Here is a 25,144-nt window from a genome sequence, read left to right on the forward strand (position 1 = left end):
ATTTGCATCTTCCCCGCCTTTATTTATTCCTGCCACTGGGCAGTGCAAGAGAAGGGAGCGGGGGTGGGGGGTAGGGGGAGCACGTCCACATTGCAAGCTGAGGTGTGATTACCGCATGGCTAGACATACCCAAGCTAATTTAGCTGCAGTAGCATGCAGGGCCGTCCTTACCCATATGCAGAATACAAATTTGGGGCACCCCTGGGTCTTAACGTCCACTCGCCTGCCTCTTCCTATCCCAGTTCTGCGGCTCCGCTTCCTTCGGGGAGGATCTAGCTGACTTCAAAGTGACACGGCCTGCCAAGCCACGAGCAGCACCTGACCCTGGGACGGAGCCACGCCGGCGGGAATGAAGCCTCTACTCTCCGTTTCTGAATTCACCGTGGTACTCGACAGGACCTGAGTTTACAATTGGCTGTAAGGTATTGCACCGCGGTGTCGCTGGAGACGAGCAAATCGCAGCTCTAAAAAACTGCCCCCGTAGGACACAGAGGCACCAGTTTAATGGTACCGTGTAGGGCCCCTAAATCCTACGGACAGCCCTGGCAGCATGTCTAAAAATAGCAACAGGGGTTTCAGTGCAAGACAAGCACAGCCGGGACCCTGAGTCCACACACAGCCCATGCCAGTGTGTTTAGACTGTCATGGATGTGTCTACCCATGCTGCAATCACACAGTTGTGTTGTCACTTGCTGAGATTCTGGGTTCTAGTGTCCGCTCTGCCACCAACCAGCTGACTGGCCTTGGGCACATTGCTGCCTCGCTGCCTCAGTTTACACCTCCGCCACGTGTTTTGTAGATGGAAAGCATCACATGAAGGTATCTGTGTTAATGCTGCATTGCTTCTGCTAGACACTATTAGCATTCAAACTCCATGGTGGTGGTGAAAGACAGAGGAGGGGAAAAAATCAATAAGCAATAAACATGTGGGGCTGACTGTTGCTCTACATGAATTTCCTACCAACAGCACCTCTCTGGCACCAGCGACTAGCAGGCAAGAAAATGCAAATCATTCCCCCTCAGTCTGCCGCTTTCCCTGATTTATGCTCATTTAATACAAGTAGGATTTACAGATTTTCCTCTTGTTTTTACCCGGAGCAAGCACTCAATTTCTTTTTGCAGAATAACAAAAGAAAATCATCTTTGGTGTGTAACAAGAGAAATCAATTGTCCGCTTTGCTGCAGTTACAATTAATTTTTTTGGGGGGGAGAGTAATAATGCAGCATTCTGAGCATGTACTGCTGTAAAGCTCAATTAATAATGTGCATGTTAATTGAAGCTTAATAATATCAATGCTTCTCGAGGAATGAACGTGAGGAGGAAAAGCCTGAATAAGTCATTTATGCCTGTATAAGAGCAGTCTCTTAAGGTGGAACACTCAAGCTGCAGGGTGGAATAAGCAAGTTCTAGGCATCGGCCACGCTGGGCTGAGAGGCAGACAACTGTTCAACTAGCTGGCACAGAATGAATAAGGAGCACTCATATTTACAGATGCGTTCTTTAGTTAATAGCAGCCATCCCTCAGGGATCCGGCAGGCATTCTGAATTTGATAGGGGGGTCCCTTCACCCACCACTGCAAGGCAGGCACTGCCCGACCCCAGCCTGCCAATAAAATGGCCCCTTTTGTAACTTTGTCCTTTGTGTTGTGTGTAGAGCAGTTGAGAAGGGAGACTTCGGAAAGCGGAGAGACAAGCCCAATGTCCACACCCCCAGTGGGGGAGAGAGAAACGCGCCCTTAAGAAATACGGCTGATTTTTAGATTGAAGTTGCGCTACTCTCAGGATTCATTTCAACCACATTATAAATCCATGCTCAATCTTGGCCATTTTATGTAAGAATGGAGAGGCCTAAGCGGAGAGAGCTAAAAGCCTCACAAGTGTCCACTGTTCAGTGGCCTCACTCTTCGGCAAGAGGGGAGGAGCGGTGAAAGAAAGGAAATAAGGAGAAGCAGTAGCAGCGGGAAAGACGTCCGGAGACAATATCCCCTTTCTGAACAAAATACACCTGTGATTCAGCTGTCCTCTCCTCAAAGCTGGTCCCCTGCCTCCCTCTCCCGCCCCCGCCATTTCTCATGGCCTCTTTTCCCTCCTTTCTGTTCAGATCACTCCTCTCTGCTTCCCTTTCCCACTGTGCTGCTCCAAAGGGGAGGCATGGCAGTGGTAGGAAGGGTTGTTTGTGCTCCTTCTGTTCCAAGAGCCATAGCTGACAATGCCCACGAGGTGTAGCAAAATCACCCCAGCAGCCACGTCAATCCACGCTTCCGCTCCATGCCCAACCCTCACGTGGCCGGAGGCAGAACTCCCTTTCTTTCCATCCGCCATGACCGCCAACACGTGGGCCTCCACCCGTAAGGGCCCTAGAAGCCCAGCAGCCTTTATGGGACTCCACTGAGGCACCGCTGCCCGTTTCCCTCACTTCCAGCTCACTGTACATGCATTCAAATGACACTGTAGCGTGCTACATAAACAGCGGTCACTCTTAAATGCTCACGTTTCCCACAAAGAGGTTACATTCCGAAAGCTTTTGCCATGGAAAGGCCTAGGCGTGGTGTGTGTGGGGGGGGGGGGGGAAGGGGGGGCATTGTTCAGATGTGTGTGTGTGTTCCAGATTCCTACTCCGGGCAAGGAATCCACGTGGCTGGGCACTCATTTAAAAAAACAAAACAAAACTAGATGGCAAGAGACATGAGAAAATGGAGACCAGGAAAATCCATCCTACCACCTACCCTGACATGAATTTTTGCTTCTAAGAGCTTAAAATTGAGCTCAGGGGACAGATTTTTCATGGTGCTCAGCTTCCAGGTGTCAGCTAGTATAGGTTACAGGAGCCCCTTGGGGCTGGGAAGAGAATCAGGGGCCACAACTAGCCCCCAACACCATATGTTAACTGTAACAGAGAAGATAGGCCTAGATTTTGTGGGAGAGGGAAACTGTCTCTATTTTGTCACCGGCACATGCAACTTACTCCACTGATCACATTTCCACTGAGAAATTTGTTGACATGAAGGATCTAACCCCTTTGGAGGTACCACTATTTCCTCTGACTCTGTTAGCTCTCGCATACTAACAGTGTCAGGATAGGGCAATAGTTGGATTTCTCCTCTAAATAAGTGCCGTGTTGCTGCAAAGACTACATTTAGATGACTCCTACAGTTTAGAAGCCGGCCACCAACACTGGCCATGTTTATGTCTTCTGGCCCATTATGCAGATCTAAATTCCCCTGAGGTTTCAACTATATATATATATATATAGGGTTTCTTATGTCCTGCCCTAAACTATTATGTGGAATTTTGGCATGTTGCTAAACAGAGGCTACATTCTGCCCCAGATGTAGTTGGAAGCATTCCTATGTACCTTGCAAAATGTGGGGCTGCTTAGTGTATATTTATAAAGTGCTTTGAGAGCCTTGGAAGAGAGGGTCTGCAGAAGGCCACCGGATTTTTTAGGCGAGGACACACCGTTTTTTGACTGTCACATTACTTAGTGTGCTGAGATAGCCCCTCTCACAGGATGCTGCAAATAACGAGTGGATGACTGGAAAGGGAAGAGACAAGGCATCACTATGGCATTTTTCATACTGAAAAAGAATGGGACAGATCAAGAGAATCCCAGATGTTAATGCTGGCAAAGATCTGTTAGATTATCTAATCCATCTGTTCTACTGTTCATTTCACTTGATAACTGCCCAGTTTTGTTCATTCCTTCTGAAGCATCTGGTACTGGCGCTGTTTGAAGACAGGATACTGGATTCGAAGGGCCATTGATCTGACCCAGTATGCCCATTCTTATCCAAGATCTCTCCTTAAAAGGTCTCTTTTCAAAGATTTGGTCCAATCCCAAACAATAGAGCTTCCATAATTCCTCAAGGGATCATTCCACAGTCCACCACATTTCCTTCCCAGGGAACGCTCCAAGAGTTTCGTCCTAAAGTTCTCATTGCTTCATTCATCCCATTCCTGCTAGATGGTCTCCCGCCGGGCCCCTTCCATCAACACCACTAAACTTGCTTCACTGAACATGATGGCTTATTGACACAGGCTGGCTACATCTAGACTGGCCCCTTCTCCGGAAGAGGCATGCAAAGCAGGCAAGTCAGAATAGGGAAATCCGCAGGGGATTTAAATATCCCTCGCGGGATTTAAATAAACCTGGCCGCCGCTTTTTTCCCAGCTTGGGGAAAAGCCGGAAAAGAGCGTCTAGACTGGCGCGATCCTCCGGAATAAAGCCCTTTTCAGGAGGATCTCTTATTCCTACTTGCAAGTATTCTGACTTCCCTGCTTTGCATGCCTCTTCCGGAGAAGGGGCCAGTCTAGACGTAGCCGCTATGTCTACACTACAGAGATTTTGCAGAAAAACAGCTGTTTTTCCGCAAAAACTCACAGAGCGTGCACACTTCAAGTGCTTTTTTGTGCAAGTAAATCGAAAGATCAGAGGGGTTTTTGCACAACTGGTAATCCTCATTCTATGAGGAAGAATGCCTTATTGCACAAGAGCTGTAGCACAAAAAGGTGTACGTGGACAGGAAAGAGGGCTTTTTTGCACAAGAAAAGGGAGGAGGAAAAAGCACAGGTGCCCTGGTGGCAATCCTGTCCATAGCAATCACTGCTTACTTGCAAGAGAGCATCCAGGCAGTCTGGACGCTCTCTTTCGCAAAAGTGCATTGCTTTTTTGATGCACTTTTGCAGTGTGGACACTGTCTTGCGCAAGAAGCCTACACTGTCTTCCGACAAAAACTTCTTGCACAAAAAGCCTGCAGTGTAGACATAGAAGAAAACCCCTTTTTCCTCCAGACTGCATGAGAGACCTGACAGTGATGGGCAGCCTGTGGGTCATATGCAGCCCATCAGGGCTCTATGTGTGGCCCCTAGGACATTGTGTTTGGTGTTGCTCATGTGCAAGGTTGCCAGATTCTGCCGGCATAGTTTTTTCTCTATTGGGATGACCAAAGTCGCACATTTAAAGCAAGGGCGAGATAAGGTGCATGCTGATTGCACATAACATTGACAGTGAGCGCTATGAACATCCAATCATCCAATCCAAGCGCTGCTGCGGTTCATTCGGCACACCTCCTAAATTCTAGGTACGCAGTTAGCAAAAGTGCTGGGAGACCATCTTGGTTAAACAATCTTGCAGCCCACTTGTGTGGCCCACTCACTAGCCTACATTGCCAGTGCCTGCCCCAGGAGAACCGCCAGCTCCTGTCTCATCATGCCCTTCCTATCAGCATTCAGCCCCCATCCCACCGGCTTCCTCCATCATTCCTTGGCCACTGTCCCCTCTTCCTCATGAGCCCCCTTAGCTTTCCCTGCCCATCAGCCCCCCATTCTCCTCCCCCACCTCCTGAGCCCCCTTCCTCCTCCCCCAGACCCTCCCTTTCCTGTGCCCTCAGCTTTCCCTGCCCATCAGCCCCTTATTCTCCTTTCCCCCTGAACCCCCTTTCCCCTCCTATGGCCCCCTCCTCAGCCCTTCCCCTTCTGAGCTCTCTCCCTTAAGGGCTCCCTGAGCCCCCCTTCTTCCTGCCCCTCCCCTCAACCCCCTCCCCCTCCTGCCCCCCCCCCCCCCTTCCCCCTGAGCCCCCCCCCCTCCCCTCCCTCCCCTGAGCCCCCCCCTCCTGAGCCCCCCCCTCCCCCCCCTCCCCCCCTCCCCCCTCCTGAGCCCCCTTCCTGAGCCCCCTCCCCCTCCTGAGCCCCTCCCCCTCCCTCCTGAGCCCCCTCCCCCCCTCCCCCTCAGCCCCCTCCTCCCCCTCTGAACCCCCTCCTGAGCCCCTCCCTCAACCCCCTCCCCCTCCCGAACCCCCCTCCTGAGCCCCTCCCCTCACTTTCCCCTGCCCATCCCCTCCACCTTCGAAGTTCCCTCCCCTTCGCCGCAGTGGCGCCCGCAATGCGCATGCGTGGCCGCGGCGGCGGTTTCCAGCCGGTTGGGGGGAGGAGGAGGCGGCTCGCATCGCCAGCGCGCGCCACAAGGACGCGCGGACGCAGCTCGCCCCCTCCCCCTTATCCCCGCCCACGACCGCTCGAACGCTTCCTTCTCCCTGCTTCATTGGCTGCGGCAGGCTGGAAGGCGTGAGCGCGAGCCGCTTTCCTTAGCTCCCATTGGCTGATCGCGACGACTCTCGGCCGCAGGCAGGGGCGGGACCAGCCAGAGGTACTTGCCCATTGGTTGCAGCGCCGCCAAGGTGGGCGGGGTTAGCTTGGGTCGTTCTCACACCATTGGTCGATGCGCGTGTCAGCTGTGCTCCCAGTGGAGGAGGGCGCTTGGCGCGCCGCCCACCTTGCCCGAGGGAGGGGAGGAGCGCGAACGCCCCTGATTGGCTGTGGAACGCAGACGCGAACGCCAAGGCGAGGCAGGGTCGGGAGGGGGCGGGCGGTGGCGCGCGAGCCCCACCGGGGCCTTCCCATTGGCCCAGGCTGCCGCCCCGCGCGCGCGCTGGAGCCGGATCGGGAGCGCGCGCGCTGCTGCCTCCCGCGGGGGCGCGCGCTAGGGGGAGCTCGAGCCGCGTCTCCCTCACGCTCGCACAGTAGCGGCGGCTCCTTTGTCCCGCCGCGACGCGACCCGGTGGGGATGGAGCCCGCGAGCGGCCCCGCGAGGGGCGGGCACGGTGAGCGCGGGGAGGGGGCGGCCGGCGCCCCATTGAATGGAAGGGCGGGGGGGGGCTACGGCGGCCCGGCAGGGTCAAGAGGCCTCCGCGACGTTCCCTGCGCGAGAGCTCGGCCGCCCCCCCGCGCGGGGACCCTTCCAGCGTCCTCCCTGCCCCCCCGTGGGCTGTGCCCCCCCGAGCAGCGCCCCTCCCCCATCCCCGGGGCACAGCTCCCCCCTCGCCCCTCCCCCATCCCCGGGGCACAGCTCCCCCTCGCCCCTCCCCCATCCCCGGGGCCCTGGCCCCATCGCGGCCCCCCCTCCCCCATCCCCTGGGCACAGCTCCCCCTCACCCGCCCCCACCCCTGGATCACTGGCCCTCCTGGGTATCTCACCCCCCCAGTCTCTGGAGAACTGGCCCCATCATGCCCCCATCCCTGGGGCTGTGTTCTCCCTGAGCATCCCTCTTCCCCCACCTCCCAGGGATGGGGGGGCAATGTGGGAGGGGTGATGCTCAGATGATGCCCCTGGGATCGGGGGGTGATAGGGGATGGCAGTGCTCCCCCCCCCGTGATCATCTCATTTCTGGTGTACTTGCCCCCATGAGCATCTCTCCTTTCATGAGCACGCCATCCCTGATGTACTGCACCCTGTTTGCGTTTCCATCCGTTCTGGGGCTCTGGCCCTCCATCAGCATCTGCCCCTCCTCAAACATGCTGCCCTTATCCTTTAGCATCAACCCTTCCAGTCACCCCAATTCATTAACAGCCCTCTCTTTTCTTCCCAGAATACTTCCCCACCAAGGGGTTGTGCCCCCCCCTTGCTAATCAGCCTCTTTCCTGCCCCCTTTCTCCCAGAATCTCTTTGCTTCCACCTTGCTATCATCCCACTCCACCCAAGAAAGCTGTCCTTACCTTACTCCTCAGCATCTCCCTCTTTAGGCTGGGGTGCTTCCTCCTTATTGTTCAACATAAGTATCTTCTATCCTGTTTAAACTAGTTCCCACATCAATATCCCCCTCTCCCATTTCCGTACCTCATTTTGTGGATCCTGTCCACACTACCATCATCTGCCCAGTCCCAAGGAATTGTGTTTTCCTATCTCTTTTCTCTAGCCCATGGAGTTGCTCTACTCTATTCTCAAGAGCTATGGACCCTCCTCCCACCTTCTCTTTCTTTGGAGAATTGGTGATTTGAGGGGGTTGGCCTTAGATTCCCCAGGCTTACAACATCCTGGCTGGATTCCCTACCCATTCATATATTTATTATGGGAAAGGTTCAGATTTTCCACCTGCTCAGGACAGAGCCACAAGAAGAAGCCAATCACTTGTGCTTGCAGGAAGGTCTATAAATTCTCTCTCCTAGGAGTACTTCATTGCTCAGGCTCTGACTTCCTGGAGAGATACCAAGGTTCTCATGTGCTGGGGGTGGGGGGAGGTTGAAAGGAGCAGGATTAGCTGCTGCATCAAATAGGCACATAACCACAGACAGCTCCACATGCAAAGTCCCGCTGTCAGATGTATTGGGGAAAGGAGGTGCAAAAAATTGCCTCAATTCCACTCAGCTCATTGATATGAATTTGTGGGTGATGATGTTTTAAAGAGGATTTGCTCTCAAAGCCTATTAATAAGCACCCCCTTGCTCAGAGCATCCCCCATGGTTTCCTGACACACAAAGCACATTTAAATATGAATGGGTCTCTATGTAACACAGCTTCTCATTAGAAATCATTTGGAAATAAAGGGAATATTTACTGATGCCCCAATATTCTAATGGAGGGTTTTAACTGTTCTCTTTCATCTCCTGTTTTGGGGCAAATTTGTGCTGCCTTTGATGGTCACAAATCAGTTAACAATGTAGTCTATTGTTTTAAGGCAGAGGCTCTTTGTTGTATTTTGTATAACTGTAATAGGTTTTTAACAACTTTCCTTAAACATTGTCTTGCACACTTGTTTTTGTGGTGTTTCTGATGATCATTCATATAAAAAGTATCTTTTAATATTAAACATTTACAAAATGCTACATATTTTGAAATGATGGAGGTTTTGCTGTATGTTAACTTGACCCAAATGTAAGCATAGTTGAAGTCTGAGACTTTTAACTATAGATTTAATAATACCTAGTTCTAAATAATATTAAATATTTTTTACAAATTTTCCCTTGTTCCCATCTTCGAGTGATACATTACCCTAAGTATCTCAATTTCTGTTCTTCATAATTGTTTTATTGCCCCTAATATCTTGGCATCATCTTTATTTTAAAGTGTAACCCAATTTGCTGTATGTCTCCTTCAGAGATAGAGGAGCGTGACAGATTTGAAATGTGCAGGGAGGGTTACTTCAGGTTTTTCACTTTTTTTGATTGGTAAACTGTATCTTCATGCGTTTTGCATTCATTTTTGCTTTCGTCCCTCTGTGTAATGACAGATAAATGGTATGTAGCATGTTCAGATCACGGTGACTGCTTTGCTAATCTTCTTTCCATTAAAATATGAAAGGAGATAGGCAAGTTAATGGAGAAAATCGGTTAATTTTCTGTGTTTAAAATAATTTATATTTTCCTTTTTCAAATATCAGAATCTAAAGAGAAGCAGAAGTGGAGATATAATTAAAGGATTTGTGCAGCTGTTTTTTAAAATTCATGAGTTGCATTAAGATCATCTAAAATGAGTGGCTTTTAAGTGTCTTGTAGCATATTTGATTACCTTTCTGCACAGGTTGGGTTTTCAGCATAGTGGAGCATGCTTATCACAGCAGAGTCAGTGAAAGAAGCAGGTCATCCCCAAGTGAGACTTCTGTGGCATATTTCCTTATTCTTTGCAGCTGGTATTTTCACATAGCTGTGGGGATTTGGGTGTCAGACTCCTCTGAAGATCTTGTCCTTTGTTTAATTCAAGGATGAACATCAAGGAAAGAGAATGTGTCTGTATTTTATTGTTCAGGGCTAAAAAGGTTTTCAAAGGTTTTAAACCTTCCCAAGACTTTTATTCCCCACCTCAGTAATGAGCATTCTGCTCCCATTTGCTCTGTCTATCTATAAAAGTTACTTTAGCAGATAACTGTTAAAATTGCAAAAGTGTAGTTTTAACAAAATAAAACAGTAACATTTTTTTAAGCAAGCAAAGTTTTCTTTCAGACTAAATAATTAAAAACCTAGAAATGGCAGTACTGGGTCAGACCAGTGGTTTGTCTAGCCAGTATCATGTCTCTGGCAGTGACCAGTGCCAATGATTCAAAGGGAATGAACGGAACTGGGCAATTTTGAATGATCCATCCCATCATCCAGTCCCAGTTTCTGGAGTTGGAAATTTAGGAACAGCGAGAGTATGGGGTTGCATCTCTGACTGTGGGACTAATAGTCATTGGGGAGTGCCTTTTCCATGAACTCAACTAATTCTCTTTTGAAGCCACTTATACTTTTGGTATGCACAGCATCCCATGGCAAGAAATTCCATGGGTAGACTGTGGGTTGTGTGGAGAAGTACTTCCTTTTGTTGGTTTTGAATTTGCTGACTATTAAGTTCATTGGTCAACTGCTAGGTCTTGTGTTATATAAAAAGGTAAATAGTCACTTTCTCCACACTATCATGATTTTACAGACCTCTATCAAATCTCCCCTCTCTTAGTTGTCCCTTTTCAGACTCTTTTGTTTGTCTCTCTTCTTGTATGGCATTTGTTTCAGTCCTTAATCACTTGTGTTGCCCTTCATTTTCCAATTCGAATGTATCTTTTTTGGGGGGGTTGGGATAGCTCAGCAGCTTGAACATTGGCCTGCCAAACCCAGGGTTGTGAGCTCAATCCTTCAGGAGGCCATCTTGGGATTTGGGCAAAAATTGTCAGGGATGGTACTCAGTCCTGCTGCGGAGGCAGGGGACTGGACTCAATGACCTCTCAAGGTCCCTTCCAGTTCTAGGAGATAGGCAATTTTTTAATTTAGATGGGATGAGCAGAACTACACACAGTATGCAAGGAGGCGAATTATCATGGATTTATACAGCTGCATATTTTCTGTTTGATGATCTATTCCTTGTCTAATGGTTCCTAACGTTCTATTAGCCTTTATGACTGCTGCTGCACATTGAACAGAAGTTTTGAGGGAACTATCCGCTAGGGATGTTAAAATGTGTGTAAATTAAGTAACTGTGTAACCAACTGAAAATTTCAGCGGCTACACATGGGGCAGAAGTCAGCTCCATGGGAGCGGCTGTATGCAGGAAGCTGGCTTTTAAGCCAGTTCTCCATGCATACCCATTCCCACATGCTGCCCTGCGCTGCTGTCTCTTAATACAGAGGCAGCAGTGTGAGGCAGCAGGTAGCTCCCAGGGAACTGGTGTGTGCATACCTAGAGCCTTGCATTTAGCCAATGAGCCCAGGCTCATCAGTGAATCATTTACATGGTTACACTTTCACATCCCTACTATCCACAGTGGTAACTGTTAATTTCAACCATATTATGTGTGTGTTAAGATTAGGGATGTTAAAAAGTAGTTAATTAGGTAACCGTGTAGCCGCTGAAAATCTTAGTGGTTACATGCTGTGGGCTGTGCAGTATAAAGCTTATGCTGGGTTGGGGAGCCTTGTTTGGGTTGGGACCACAAACCCACAGAAAAATCAGTCAGGGGCCTCACAAAGCGAAAAAACTGAAACCTCTCACTGACATGGCCCCCAGCTGAGAAGCAGAAAGACATTCCCCTCCTACTCCAGAGCCTATGGGTGCCAAGCCTAGTAGATTTTGTGTGCTCCAGCCCTGTGGTGGGGCCTGGAGTGCCAGCATGGGCTTCCCAATGCTAGAGGGACCCTGAATCTCAGGGGCCGAATCGGGCTCCAGGCCCTGAGGTTCCCCAGCCCACCTTGTATTGCAGAGCCTGCAGTGCAGCTGGCTGTCCGGGAGCAGGGCTGGCAGATAGTGTGCACTGTCAGCCCGCTCCTTAGGAGCCCGTAGTATAGGGCACTAGCAGGCTCTCTGGGAGCCAGTGTGTGCTGGAAGCTGGCTTTTAAGCCAGCTCCCGGTGTGTACTGACTCCCACCTGCTGGGCCCTCTCCTCGGGAGCCGGCTGCCACTGATACAGAGCCAGCAGCGCAGGGTGGTAGCCAGCTCCTCGGGAGGGGGGTCAGGCGCTGTCATGTTACCATTATGGCAGTCAATAAGCTTATGCTTATCAATTAACCATTTAAACAATTACAAAAATGAGTGTTTTTAAAAATTACAGCTATGAACTAATAAGATGTATTTTAGGGGGAGAGATGTGAGATCCTTGCTGCTTTAACAACCATGTTCACACACATCACTAGTTTTAATCCTTGTTGAGGCAATGCGAGTTATCTGTGTTACCTTAGCATTGGAGGTCTTGGTCTAATGAGAGCTCAGCCGTGCTAGGTTGTGGACAAATACAGAACTGTCCCTTATCCTTGCGTATCTGAAAAGATGGTGATTCTATGAAGGGCTGGGGGAGTGGGAGGCAGTCACCTATATACGTTTGAAATAAAATGTATGAATTTTTCTGTTCATTTTCATGTCAATAAATATTGAATTTGCTCAGCTGTACCTCATTATGTTAGACTAGCACCAGGGCCTTCCGTCAGGGTCAGAACAAAGCATTGGCTCTCACTGAACAATATTTATCATTGTCTTTACAAAGTGTACTTTAGAAATACACAACAAAGGTGGTCTCTGCCCTGAAGAGTGTGCAGTGTATGTATCTCTCTGTAGTGGGTGGAGAGCATAGAAACTAAAACAGTGGTGATCTGTGCATAAGGGAGGAAAGAGGTGTTTGTGGGAAGAGTGAACAAGTGGCAATTGACACTGGCATCACTGGTAGAATGTAGGGTGTGGGTTGTGATGAGATCAGAGTGGATAAGTAGGGAGGGGGAGAGTTGTATTGGGCCTTGGAGGTTAGACCTCTTCACTAGTAAGAGCTGGTGCTTTTCCTTGATTTGAAAGGAGGAGCAGTATCATTGTCCCCATTTTACAGATGATGAAACTGAGGCAGGTGGTGGGGAGGAACTTGTTCATGGTCACTTAGCAGGACATTGACAAGCTAGCAGTAGAACTTCCGTTCCATGAGTCCAAACTCCAATGTTCTGTCCACTAGGCCACACCGCCTCATTAGCTCCCCAGTTAGGGTTTCCACAACCAGCTCACAAGCGTTAAGCTATAGCTGCCCTGTCAGTACTGGGAATATAATATTGGTTTCAAAAATCACTTTCTCCTTGTGCAGATGCAGCCAAATTGGGGAGTGATGTGGTCAGAGTGACAGTTGTGTTCTTCATGGAGTGACTGTTTTTATTATTTGTATTAAGACCCCATTGTGCTAGGTGCTGTACAAAAGGTGATCTCTGCCCCAAAGAGCTTAGAAACTAAGACAGACAGACAGGGGAGGACAAGGAAACTATTCTACTGTATTCGTAACCAGAATGCAAAAAAGTAAATCTCAAGATACCTAGAACTGTTCATTTCCCATAGAATAATTTTTTTCTGTATTTTAACAGGCAAATAAGTTACAGTCCATTGAGTGCAGCAATTATTAGTTTCCCATGTAGAGGAATATAAGACAAATTATATAAATATTCAGTAGCCCACTTTAAGTGTCTGGCTCTCCACCTGCAAAACTTGTTCGAGTGAAATGCACCAGTTCTTACAGTGTTTGAAAATGGAAAGGAGATGAGCCATTCATTTTACATCTTGACAAAGCAGACTTGTTTATTAGAGAAACACACATTTCAGCTAGAATAGTAATTATCAGTTTTCTTCTACAGCACTGGATTAAAAACCAGTAATCCTGAGACCTCAGTCCCCTCCCTCGTCACTGCACGGACTCTGGGCTGTGAGATATCAGAGACCTCAATGTCCATAGGTAAGATTTGGGCTGTTGTCTTGTTCATCTCTGCTTTGCTACAGAGGTGAGTTCTAATAATGATTTATTGAAACATTACTTACTCCACTTTCTACTGTCAGCTGTTTTAGTCATGTTAAATATGTGTTTAAAGAGCATATAACGCAGGGGAGAGAGAATCTTAGTGTTGCTGCATTTTCAGAGCTATAGTGTCACTTCAGGTCTTTTGGATTCCTTTGTTGGTTCTAAGAGCAGATTTCCTTTCTAGCGAGAGCACTTAAATTACATCCATATTCCTCGAAGTACAGCAGCATCATTTCATTTTAGTGCAGTTGCTCAAAGCAATATTTTGTCCTTGAATGTGTTTGAAATCAACCAGCAGATCACATTATCTGTTGACAGCAAGAGAATGAAATACATAACTTACAACTGTGCCAATAAAGAATATGTCCCTTCATAAATTTCACTGTGTTTGTAAGCTGCAGGTCAGCGATTGCAAGCTATGAATCTCCTGCAGTGAATAGGTCTCAGTCTTTTGTAGGTACTGTAATTGAGTATTGTCCTTCTTTTGTTTCAATATGAGACATTTAATTGTTCTTTGCTTTCCATTAGCTGTTGGAGAGGGGGGAGAATTGCAGGGCTTTTTTTTTTTTTTTTTTTTTTTTTAAAGGAGACAGAAGAGGAAAATGCAGTGACATGTCTTCAGAAATCATACCAATTTCTGAAGACTGGAGAGAAACAAGAGTGGAAAGAGTCTAGAATCAAATGCCTGAAACTCATCTACAGATGAACAAAAACTGTAATAAATCATGGACTTAAACATTCCAAATGAAAGCCTGAAAGTCAGTCACTGGATGCAAGTAATTTTAAATATGTAACTTTTTTTAAACAAGTAAATCTCCCAGTAATCAGTTGGCTGCTCTGTCCAGCAGAAGAGAGATACAGCTGTCATTGTTCAACTTCTTAATTCCATGACAGTGAAAATAGGTGCCACTGACAAATGCAGTTTCTGTTTGCAGGAACTTAACCACTTAAGTGTGTTCACATGGACACAAAAGAAAGAAACTAAGTCCAAAACTTAAAATATCCAAAGGTTTCAGGAACATTAGGGGTAGGTTATTTAATATTGCTTTGCTTTTGTTCTGAATGGGAGTATTCTAAGCCTTGTTGCCTGCCTTTCTACTGCTTGATAACTGTTCTGTGAGCAGAATCCTAATGAAAGAGGCACTTTTAGAATGGAAAATAATCCATAATATACTAAAATGTGTGCCATTCTATTGGAGTGAGACCATTCACACAGAAGAAAAATTTTACAGGGAAGAAAATCTACAGTAAGTGGATGGCCAGCCATCAGGAACAGATTTGTTTTTACAGTCAGGAAAAATTATGGCATATGAATTTATAAATATCTAACTGAAACCCAAACTTCTTGAATATGGGCAGGGGTAAACACTATGGCACTGTCTAGTGTGTTTATTAGTGCTGTTGGTAAATTTGCTCCCAATGACAGCAGTGACTAAACATCCATTTTTTAAAAATAGTGACTCATATTTGTGCTCAAATCTGAATGTTTGACAAGGAAATCTCCAGTATGTCCAGGATTGAAAGGATTAGATTTGCATTGGAAAAATGCTGATAAAATCATGTATATGATTTCACTGCATATACATAAACCAACAGTGAGGATCCATTAGAGGCAGCAGCATGGGGTGCCAGGCAGGAGTTGGTCCACAAGGGGAGCCAGTTTAAAAAACAGCTCCCCGTCACTCTGCATTGCTGCCTCTGATACAGAGGCAGCAGTGTGGGGTGGCAGCAGCAGCCCATGTCCGGGGGGGGGGGGGAGTTGTACCTGAGCTCCCGGACCCAGCATGAGCCACAACTGAGCCAGGCTATCTTCCTTGTTCCTAATACAGTTCAAATGCAGAGCCACAGCAGGGGTAGGTCCTGGACCCGCTGCAAGCCAGGACTGAGCCAAGCTGCTGTCCAGCCTGCTAAAAAATTTGCTGGCAGGGGTGGGGAGAATGCATGTAGTCTGTAGCATTAACCGATAAGCTTTTGCTTATTGGTTGATCAACTACACTGTTACATCCTTGGCACAGTTTGCTGCATTCCTCACTCTGGCTGGGGAGCACAGGAGGCAGACAAACCTGGACCTGCCAAGCTGGGGGACATGCACCCATTCCCCAGCTATGCCTTCTGCAGCTGCCATGAAGAGGCGATTCTCACCTGTCCTCTAGCTGTTGTTGTGAGAGAGGGCTAGGGTAGTCCGCTTTGCTCAGGGCAGCCTGCATCCTGAACCCCTCATCTCCAGCCCCACCATTTTATTTTCCAAAAAACAAAAATTAAGGACCCAAGCAATGCCAGGTAAGTCTTCTAGTGTTTGGCCATTTGTGTTTTTAATGGTTATGAAACTTTAACTTTTGAATCTGAACATCTACTATCATTAAATAATTATCTGACCCCCTCAATTCCCACAACTGTGAAATCTACATTGATTAAAAACTGGAAAAAATGCTTAAAATAGACGAATATATTGATAAATTATTACCATCAATGCTGAAATGATTAATCAAATTTTGCCAAGCCTCATTATATCAAACTAAAATCTGGAATTCTTTTAAGTTTCCATTTTCTTAATTTGTTTGTATCAAAACCATGCATCACTCCTTTAATTTTTTGTCTGTATATAATTCTGTAATCAAGTCAGATTTGTGATCTTATAACATCATGACAAGAAATAAGTACAGGGTTAGGATTTCATAGTAGAGTCAGTAGAAAGTGAGAGTGAAATGATACAGGCAGACTTCTTTGTGCCTTGTAATAAGTGCTGCACGCACCTTTAGGTAAAAATGAGTTAGTGATTGCCTCTTGTGACCAAGAATTATTAGGTGACACTGGGAATAGTAAGATGAGGGAGGGCAGAAGGTGAACGGGGGCATAGGCAAGGAATATGGGATTCTAAAGTTCTAGTTTCTTCAAACCCCTGTTGCAGCTAATAAGAAACATTTTCCCTCTGGACACAACACATCTGAGGACAAAGTTTGGTCCAGTTTTTACAAAATGAATTTTCATCTCTTATTAGAGTCTCATGGGGTAGCTGTGTTAGTTGGTAATTTCAAAATCAATGAGCAGTCCTGTGGCACCTTAGAGACTAACAACTATAAGTTTTCGTGGGTAAAACTCACTTCATCAGATGAATTGGGAGTGGAAATTAGTCAGGTTGTATACAACAGCAAGTGGAAGCTGCAGTCTGCTTGAAGTTTTAATTGAGGGGAAAGCCACTTCTCAATTAGACGAATTTGTCTAATTTATCTCAGCAATTATCAGAATACTCTTTGATAAATATCAAGCAGAACTGCTTACTCTGACCACCTTCATATCTTTCAGGCTTGATTACAACAGCTAAAGCATGGTAGTAAATTTGGTAAGATAGCAGTTATGTTAAAAAGGGCCACCTGTTTAAAATGGGGATGTGACTGAATAGTCGACTAGATGATTAACTGATAAACCTAGGCTTATTGCTTAATCTAGTTTACTACTTGCATTTTTCCCAGAGGCAGCAAGGAGGGGGAAAGCAGGAGCTGGTGTTGGGAGGAACTGGCTCCGTGGTGCCACCTGTTCCCGTATCCTCTCCTTCCCCCTTCCTTGATCAGAGGCAGCAGCGCGAAGTGTGGGGGGGAGAACAGGACGGGGGCTGCTGTAAAGCAGCCACTGTCCACAGATTGTCTGAGCTCCCGACGGACAGGAGCTGCTGCCAGAGGTCAGCCCGGGCCACCATGGACAGAGGCTGCTTCGCAGCAGCCTCCCCGCTCCCCAGCAGCCTCTGTCTGCGGGGAGCATGGACCCCTCATAAACAGGGGCTGCTGCCACCCTGCACTGTTGCTTGTGTATCAGAGGCAACAACATGGGGAGACAGGCAGCTGGTCCTTGAGGGGAACTGTTTTTTAAACTGCCTGGCACCGCGCACGTCTGCCTCTGATACAGAGACAGCCATGCGGGGTGGCAGGGGGCTCCCTGGGAGTGGGGCCGGAGTGCATTGGTTGCTGGCCCTGCCCCGAGGACTACAGAATAGTTGACTAACCGCTAAGAATTCATGTGGTTAGGTGACTATTCTATTACCCATTATCTAACATCCCTAGTTTAAAGCAAACGTCCCCAAACTGATGGGAGACCATGGGGGACACTTACATTTTTACAGGTCTCTGACAAGCAGAACTTTGAATTCTAGAGTTAAACTGATATATGAAGAATATATGATTTATAAGACTGGATCTGTCCCGAGGATCATGTAGCCCAGAATCCCATCTCTAGTAGCAGGCAGTGCCCGATGCTTTTGAGGAAGGTGCAGAGAATTATTCATTTGCAGGTGTGAGCTAATCTGCCCCCAGGAGGCTCTCAGCCTGGTCTGTAACCATTACAGATTGTCTGAAGCCCTGAAGGGGCAGAAAATAAGAAAGGGTTTAACAATGGAATCTTATCTAGTAACATTGTTTGCCATTTAGTATTGAGCAACTGACATTCTACTCTATCAATACTCTGATCATAAAAGACAAATATGAATCCCTTAAGACTAGTATATTTTTCTGCCACAGAACAAGAAGCTCAAGAATTCTCAAATATTTAAGCAATGCACCTTGCAAAGTAATAAGAGATGAGACTGTGGATTGTTCTCTTCATGAATGTATCAGAGACAAATTTAAAAAGCCTCCTTTAACAAACCAAATATAGTACTTTAAAGAGATGTGTCATCCTTGATCTAGGAGAACAGGTTTGCATTCTGTTCTTTCAGTTCCCACTTAGGGTACCTTTTTGCTCTCACAGCTGCAATATGTGTCAGAGCATGAAATCCAGAAATGGATTTGGTTTCCCATGTGGCAGTTGGTTGTAAACATTTAAGTGCTTCATTCTAGCTTGACAACTGTAAGATCCCGGGTTCTGGCTGGGGGTTGTGTACCTCTTTCTCCCAGACTCATTGCTCTTAGAATCTCTAGAGCTTGAGAAATGATAACACTGTGTCCTTGAGGGTTTTTATAACAAATTTAATTTATATTACACAAGCAAGTGAAGCTTTTTCTTGCATAATCTGTTAGACTGTAATCTGGTCTGAGCAGTGAATATTTAGGCATTTTATATCCTGTAAAAACTTCAGTATGGCTACATTGATAAGCGAGACTGCAGTGATACTGCAGGTTTTGCCTCCATAACTCATTCTGACTGCTGGGAGCAAAGAAGTATGATCAAAACTGAATACAATAAATGTTCTCTTCTCCATGGCTGATATTAACCAGGGAGCGTGTTCCCTTTAGCTATCTGGAATCTTTAAATATATTTATACCCAAATCTTTTGCCATACGCAAAAGCAAATTCAGTTGTGGAAATTGTAGGGTTGCTATCTGGACTCTTCTGATGGAAATATGCAGACATGTAATTTGGCATCTTTCTTCCAAACTGTACTTTGGCTCTACTGTTTCCATGGAATTTAACAGATTTTAATATATAAATTCAGTAGTGGTAGCTTTTGTTGTTAATGCAAATGTTACTAGTTAGAAATACTGTATCAAAATTCTATTTAAGAAAGAGAATTTCTAATTTAAATGGAAAAATAAATTAAACCTGAAATCACTGGTTGGCCACACAGTTTTTCAGACCGCATTTTTAATTTGGGCTATTCTGTCATAGTTGTGGACAGTGTTTTGCTATCAGAGGGGTTCTATTTTATTGCAGTCTATACTAGGCAGGTCCCATCACACAACACAATTTCTTAGGTTTGGTGTCACAGGACTGGCAATCTTATCTTGAAAATGTTCTAGTGATTTGGATTTGAATCTGCATGAGATTGTCTTCTGTAGTTTAAGTTTTGTGACAGGTTTTTCTATGTGAGGTTTTTTGGTATGTATTAGTGAAATACCCCTTTAAAAATACTGGCATTTTAGACTGAGCCAAACCGGTGCTTTATGGCATGTGCCTTCTGCCAAGAGTTAAATGGATTGATTAATGGTTTCTGTAAGCATATTGATTCTCTCAGAATCACATATTGAATGGGTAAAGTTCTGAATTGGGAGTAAATTCCAGAGTTTCACTTAAAATAGATGACTTACCAAGGTGTAGAAGCAACAGAGCTTTGTTTGTGCCATTGGAACTGCTTTCCATGGATAATAGGTTCTTCATTACTAGACATTTTTAAATGAAAACTTCATTTTGCAAAAGGTCTGCTGTAATTCAATTAACAGTACATTCAAGGAAGTCCTTCCTGCATTAATCGGGGGGGGGGGGGGGGGGGGAGGGAGGGCAGGAATCAGATTAGATAACAGCAATGATTTCTTCTGTGTAGAATCAGCTTATAAAATCAAAAGTTGCACTACTTTAAATTTGTTTAAAAAACGGTTTTGTTAAACCACTATTAGCGTGGTTGCTGTTATATCATTTTACAATAAATTATATCAGCTGAGTTTGCAACACTCAATTTACTGAGTGATGCAGACTAAATAAAGATTTAAATCAGTTTGTGTCTCTAAAAAAATGCACCAATTTAATAAAAATTGGTATAAAATCACACCTTTATGGTGCAATCTTACATGTACATCAGGCCTTATTGTGATAACACCTCTTTTGCATATACATAATACCCAGTAATATTGATGGATATTAAGCACATACATTGAAAGGAAAATAGACCCTTTAGTGAGCATTGCCCATGCTAATTGTAATTATTTATTTACAAATATTTGAAAGGTATGAAAAAAAGGTGAGGGAAGAATTATTGAGGGTGGTTTTAATGGGTGCTTCTAGAGTTAATGGGAAGAAATTAAAGGGGAAATTTAGTCTTAATATCACAGAAATTTTTTTGAAAACGAGTCCTGTAAAAGTGTGGAATAATTTCCTTAAAGACAAGGTGAATGTGGAAATTAATTTGACTCGAGCACAAGGGGGCAAGTTCTTCCCTGGCTTCAGGGAGTTGTGGGAGAGAGCTTGGATTAACAGATCTTTTGTTTCTAGTTTGTATTATGGCTTTCTGACAAATGCAGACAGGAATTAAACTGTTAATGTATATTGGTATAATTTCTATGGCATTCCTATTAATCCCGTAGACTGGCTGCTTGGAAGCCAATGCTTCCAGGTATATGGTCAGTGTCCCACATGTGTCTTCTGAGTTTGTGTCCATTGCTCATGCTCTTCTTTGGCAACATGATTATTTCAAAGAGGGATATGTGTATTGAACAGTAGGGTGCTTACTTTAGTCAGTTACCATTTTGTGGAATGAAATTGTGCTATTATGATTTATTCATTTACTGCATTTTCATGGTTCCTGGTGTCCCAGTTGTGAGTTCCCCTCCACCCAATGCTGTATGAAATTGTCTTATGGATACAAATATGCATAACTTGAAGCTGCTTTGGACAAATGCCTCATGTAACCTATCAATTTTAATGTCACAATCTGCTGGGTCTGTACATCTTATTTTGGTGTATGCATCGTTCTTGTATGTAAAGTTAGGAAACTGTTTATGGTTCTAAATGTGCAATGTAAGCCTTCAGTGGTATGAGCCCCCAGTTGCTCTTCGTGGGGAGGAGGGAGTTATTGCAGCTCTGTGTCTTGTCTGGGGGAGACCAGGAGAGCTGGTCTAGCAGGACATGGTGGTGAGGAGCCCTAGAGAGCAAGAAGGTGAGTGGCAGTGGCTTTATCAGCAAACTGGGCAACAGTCCCAAGGGGTCTTCTGTGACTGTAACTTGTCATGCCAGCCATGGATATATAAAGCTGTATCAGTGTTCTTGCACCCGCTCAGGCTTTCTGGGGTGACCCTGTTGCTTTCAAAGAAGCGAGCCCTCAGCTGGCCGTGGTGTTAAGCCATTGACTGACTTGCGCTGGCGGTTCTATCTAAAGCCATGCTCTCTTGCACTAGGATACTACTCTGAGCAATTCCATTGAAGATGTCCACTCCAGATCCTCCAATGGGAGGAACGCCTCGCCCAGGGCCTTCTCCTGGACCCGGGCCATCACCTGGTGCAATGCTGGGCCCCAGTCCTGGACCTTCGCCTGGCTCTGCACATAGTATGATGGGACCCAGCCCTGGACCACCTTCAGCAGGACACCCTATACCACCTCAGGGGTCTGGGGGCTATGCTCCCGACAACATGCATCAGATGCACAAGGTAACCAATGGTAGTAATTGTGCTTTGCTTGAGTGGGACTTTCCTTTTTCCTGCAGAGCCAGTGCATTCCTCTTTCCCTAGTGATTACAAATAAAACGAAACAACTAAGAGTTGCCCAAACTTTCTAGAGCATGCTATTTCCCTATAACAAGTAAAATGTAGTGCAAGATATGATCCTTTCTAGGTCTTATCTTTCATGGTGGACCAAAGCTGACTTTAAAGTTGATTTGTGAAGGAAACAGAAATGAGGCTGAAGCCTGTATTTGTTTCTTGGCAATGGATACAGAAGGCCTGAAAAGTTGTGTTTTCTTTAAAAGTTGGTTTACTTTGGTTTTGATACCTTGAAGATATAAAAAAATGCCAGGCCTAGTCTTCTCTGGTTTTGCTGGAACACTTGGGTTTCAGATGTGTAGTTTGTGAATATCTGCAGGGTTATGTTCAGCGATAGATGCAGATTCAGATTTTGTAGCTAGAGCCCTGAAAAGCATATCCGCTTTATTTCTGTGGATTGCATGCGGATACAAATTTTGTATCAGAGCAGTGCTCTACAGATGTGAGCTGAAAACTGTCTTGCTTCTATTTGAAACTTGTGTGTGTAATGTTGTTCATTTAATTCAAATAACTCCTAGAACATTAACAAAAGCAAACCAACCATCCTTCTACCCTGCATTTCAGATCGGATTAAGAATATCTTTCTTTGTTTTAGTTCTCAACTTTTATGACCTTAGAATTCTTAGTTCTATGGCCAATCATTAAGCTCCAGGGTAGAGAAGACCTCCGTTTTATTGTAATAAGCAGCCAGGAAATTAAAAAAAAAAAAAACCTTTTGGACCATCTTCATACAACCTAAAGAAAGAAGGGGTCGAACCCCTAATTTTTGTACTTGACTCAAGGTCACCTTTATCACCGCCAGTATGCAGAGGGTGTTTGAAAAATTGGTGTACTATGTTAAGGCATAACTCGTTATGGGGACTGCAAACAAGAGACTGGACTGAGATCTCAAGGAGTAATGGGTTTAGTCTGAGAGCTATAGCTGACATTGTTTAATGAGATACCCATGGCACCCTTCAGACTTACACCACTGAGAACAAATAGTGCAGCATACCTCAGACACTACTAACCTAAGTACAACCCATACCACACAATGCAGCAGCCTACTCTTTGCTTCCATGTGTCCTCTGCCTCCGGGAATGCCTTAGCTTTTCCTGTGACACAATTATTTTTAAGCAGGTATTGACTGCTCCTTTTTTCTTGGCAGCCAATGGATTCCATGCACGAGAAGGGAATAACTGATGATCCTCGGTACAGCCAGATGAAGGGGATGGGAATGAGGCCAGGCGGGCACGCAGGAATGGGTCCTCCTCCAAGCCCAATGGATCAGCATTCTCAAGGTCTGTGTTTCTCCTGGGCGAGGGGCCTGAGTGAGATTTGCAAGCCAGTTTCTGAAAAGGGGACTGAACCTCAGTCTAGTTTCCGTGGTGTTTCCTGTTGCAGTGGGACTTGTCGTGGGATAGTGAGCGGCTGTAGTAGCATCTCATTTTTGTGAAAGGCCATCTGTTGTTTGCTGTGCTCTTGTGTTCTGCCACGCCGAGTCCAGTTGCTACACAAAAGGGCATCTGGTGTTCTGGCATAGCCACATACAGCACAAAGTTCCCCAAAGGATACCCAGCCGTGTCCTGTAATTCCCTCGGCTGCCACTGAAAGTGCTCCTGTGTTCCCTTTGTCACGGACATGGCAGTGGTTCAAGTGGCTCTGGGGAGAGGGTGGTTTTATTACCGAGAAAATAAATCTACATGCAGGGACCAGATGGAGAACGCAGCAGGTAAGAGACGTGCAGCTCTTCACTGCCACCAGCATGTCTGCGACCCTTCCCTAAACAGATCTTTGTAAAGCTTCAAATGGGATTTTTGTTTTCTTGTAACCCTTTAGTTCCAGGCAAGTTTGGTGCTATTCCTCTCATTGGGAGCCCTGGTTAAAGCAGTTGCTACATCCATTAAGAGTGCTTACCTAGCTCCCCCCAGAAGTGTTTTTAAAATGACAGCAGCCTTTCTGTAGTATTAAGGCTACAGCATGCTGCAATAGAATTGCACCTTTTTTCCAGGTTACCCTTCTCCACTCGGTGGTTCTGAGCATGCATCAAGTCCAGTTCCAGCTAATGGTCCATCCTCTGGCTCTCAGATGTCATCTGGTCCTGGAGGAGTCCCGCTAGATGGTACCGACCCACAAGCATTAGGGCAACAGAACCGGGGCCCAACCCCTTTTAACCAGAACCAGCTGCACCAGTTAAGAGCTCAGATCATGGCCTATAAGATGCTTGCCAGAGGGCAGCCTTTACCTGACCATCTTCAGATGGCAGTGCAGGGAAAGAGACCAATGCCTGGAATGCAGCAGCAAATGCCGACACTACCTCCACCCTCTGTATCTGGGACAGGACCAGTGCAAGGAACAGGGCCTGGGCCTGGACCAGGACCCACGCCTCCAAATTACAACAGACCTCATGGTAAGTGCCAGCTTTGTTGCTTCCTTAGTGTAAATTCAAGACTCTTCCGTTTCGGTACAGACGCACACAGACTGACTGCATGGAGATAGCATACGCAAGGAGAAGCGTGCATGCTTCCTTTATTTCTTTGGTACCTTACATCCGTTTATGGTGGGATGTTGGTCTGCATAATGTCAGGTCGTGCATGCGCAAAGGCGTCTTTGTCGTTTTCAAGGTCCTGACCATTTTGCCCCATCGATATCTTTGCTCTTGTTCCCTTGCATTCCTAGTCCCCTCTCCTAATTGCTCCATGTCTCCAGTCGCATTGTTTTGTATCTTCTGTCACAAACCAGCCTCCGGGTAGCACCCCTCCCACAGAACACACGTCTGGTGGGAAACCTCCCACCCTTCAGCTCTGTGCTGGTGTCACATCATGCAGTCATGTGTTGACATGTGGTTTAGACTTTCTGAAATGGGACCTCAGCTCGCCAGGGCAGGAACATGGTCTTTAGCTGATTGGAAATGGTCTCACATGCTAATTAAGAAACTGAAGGAGCATGGTTTTGTTCTGATTAGCTACATGCAGGGAGCAAGCAGATTAATAACCTGCAGAGAGAGGCTTCCTCTTGTTTTTTGCTCTCCTTTGTGCAGGTATAGGAGGGCCTAACATGCCTCCTCCTGGACCCTCAGGAGTTCCCCCAGGAATGCCTGGGCAGCCCCCTGGTGCACCCCCAAAGCCCTGGCCTGAAGGTGAGACTAACTAGGGTTCTTTTAAATGGTTAATTACAACAGATTTCTCTGGCAATCCCTTCCTTAGAGCATTGATGGTAGCATGGGGCTGGGGATGGCACGGGGAGGAAAGGCATACTGAAATGAAAACTGACTGAGCCACCAGCACTTCCTGGGCCTTTTGTTTTGTTCCTCCAGCCAGCACCTGAGTTGCTGCAGATCCTAGAAGACTTTGATTTTGGTTTCTGCTGCAGTGTGCCCCTGCCACCTGGGGGACTGTGGAAGACATTGCAGCTTTAGTTCTGTAAAAACCCTCCACCTGGCTTTTGTGATCCTGCAGACAGATCACTTAATTCCAATGCAGATTTTGAAGCCTCTG

General features: G+C 46.2%; 1 protein-coding gene across 8 annotated transcripts in view; it reads left to right on the top strand.

Moving 5' to 3' along the window:
- Positions 1-6,422: 6,422 nt before the first annotated feature.
- Positions 6,423-25,144, top strand: part of SMARCA4 (SWI/SNF related BAF chromatin remodeling complex subunit ATPase 4) — a 60,541-nt gene continuing 41,819 nt past the window's right edge. For 7 of the 8 annotated variants that reach the window (XM_075916157.2, XM_075916160.2, XM_075916161.2 and 4 more), the window contains exons 1-6: positions 6,423-6,600; positions 13,333-13,430; positions 21,308-21,557; positions 22,816-22,948; positions 23,659-24,057; positions 24,688-24,786. In XM_075916157.2, the coding sequence (XP_075772272.1) occupies positions 21,336-21,557; positions 22,816-22,948; positions 23,659-24,057; positions 24,688-24,786 (853 nt within the window). In that variant the 5' untranslated portion in view covers positions 6,423-6,600; positions 13,333-13,430; positions 21,308-21,335. Of the gene's footprint in view, positions 6,601-13,332; positions 13,477-21,307; positions 21,558-22,815; positions 22,949-23,658; positions 24,058-24,687; positions 24,787-25,144 lie in introns of all 8 variants that reach the window. The other variant, XM_075916159.2, reaches the window with a different exon arrangement.

The sequence above is a fragment of the Pelodiscus sinensis genome, chromosome 31 (genome assembly GCF_052426305.1).
Source record: "Pelodiscus sinensis isolate ZL-2025 chromosome 31, ASM5242630v1, whole genome shotgun sequence".
In the NCBI taxonomy this organism is placed as follows: Eukaryota; Metazoa; Chordata; order Testudines; family Trionychidae; genus Pelodiscus; species Pelodiscus sinensis.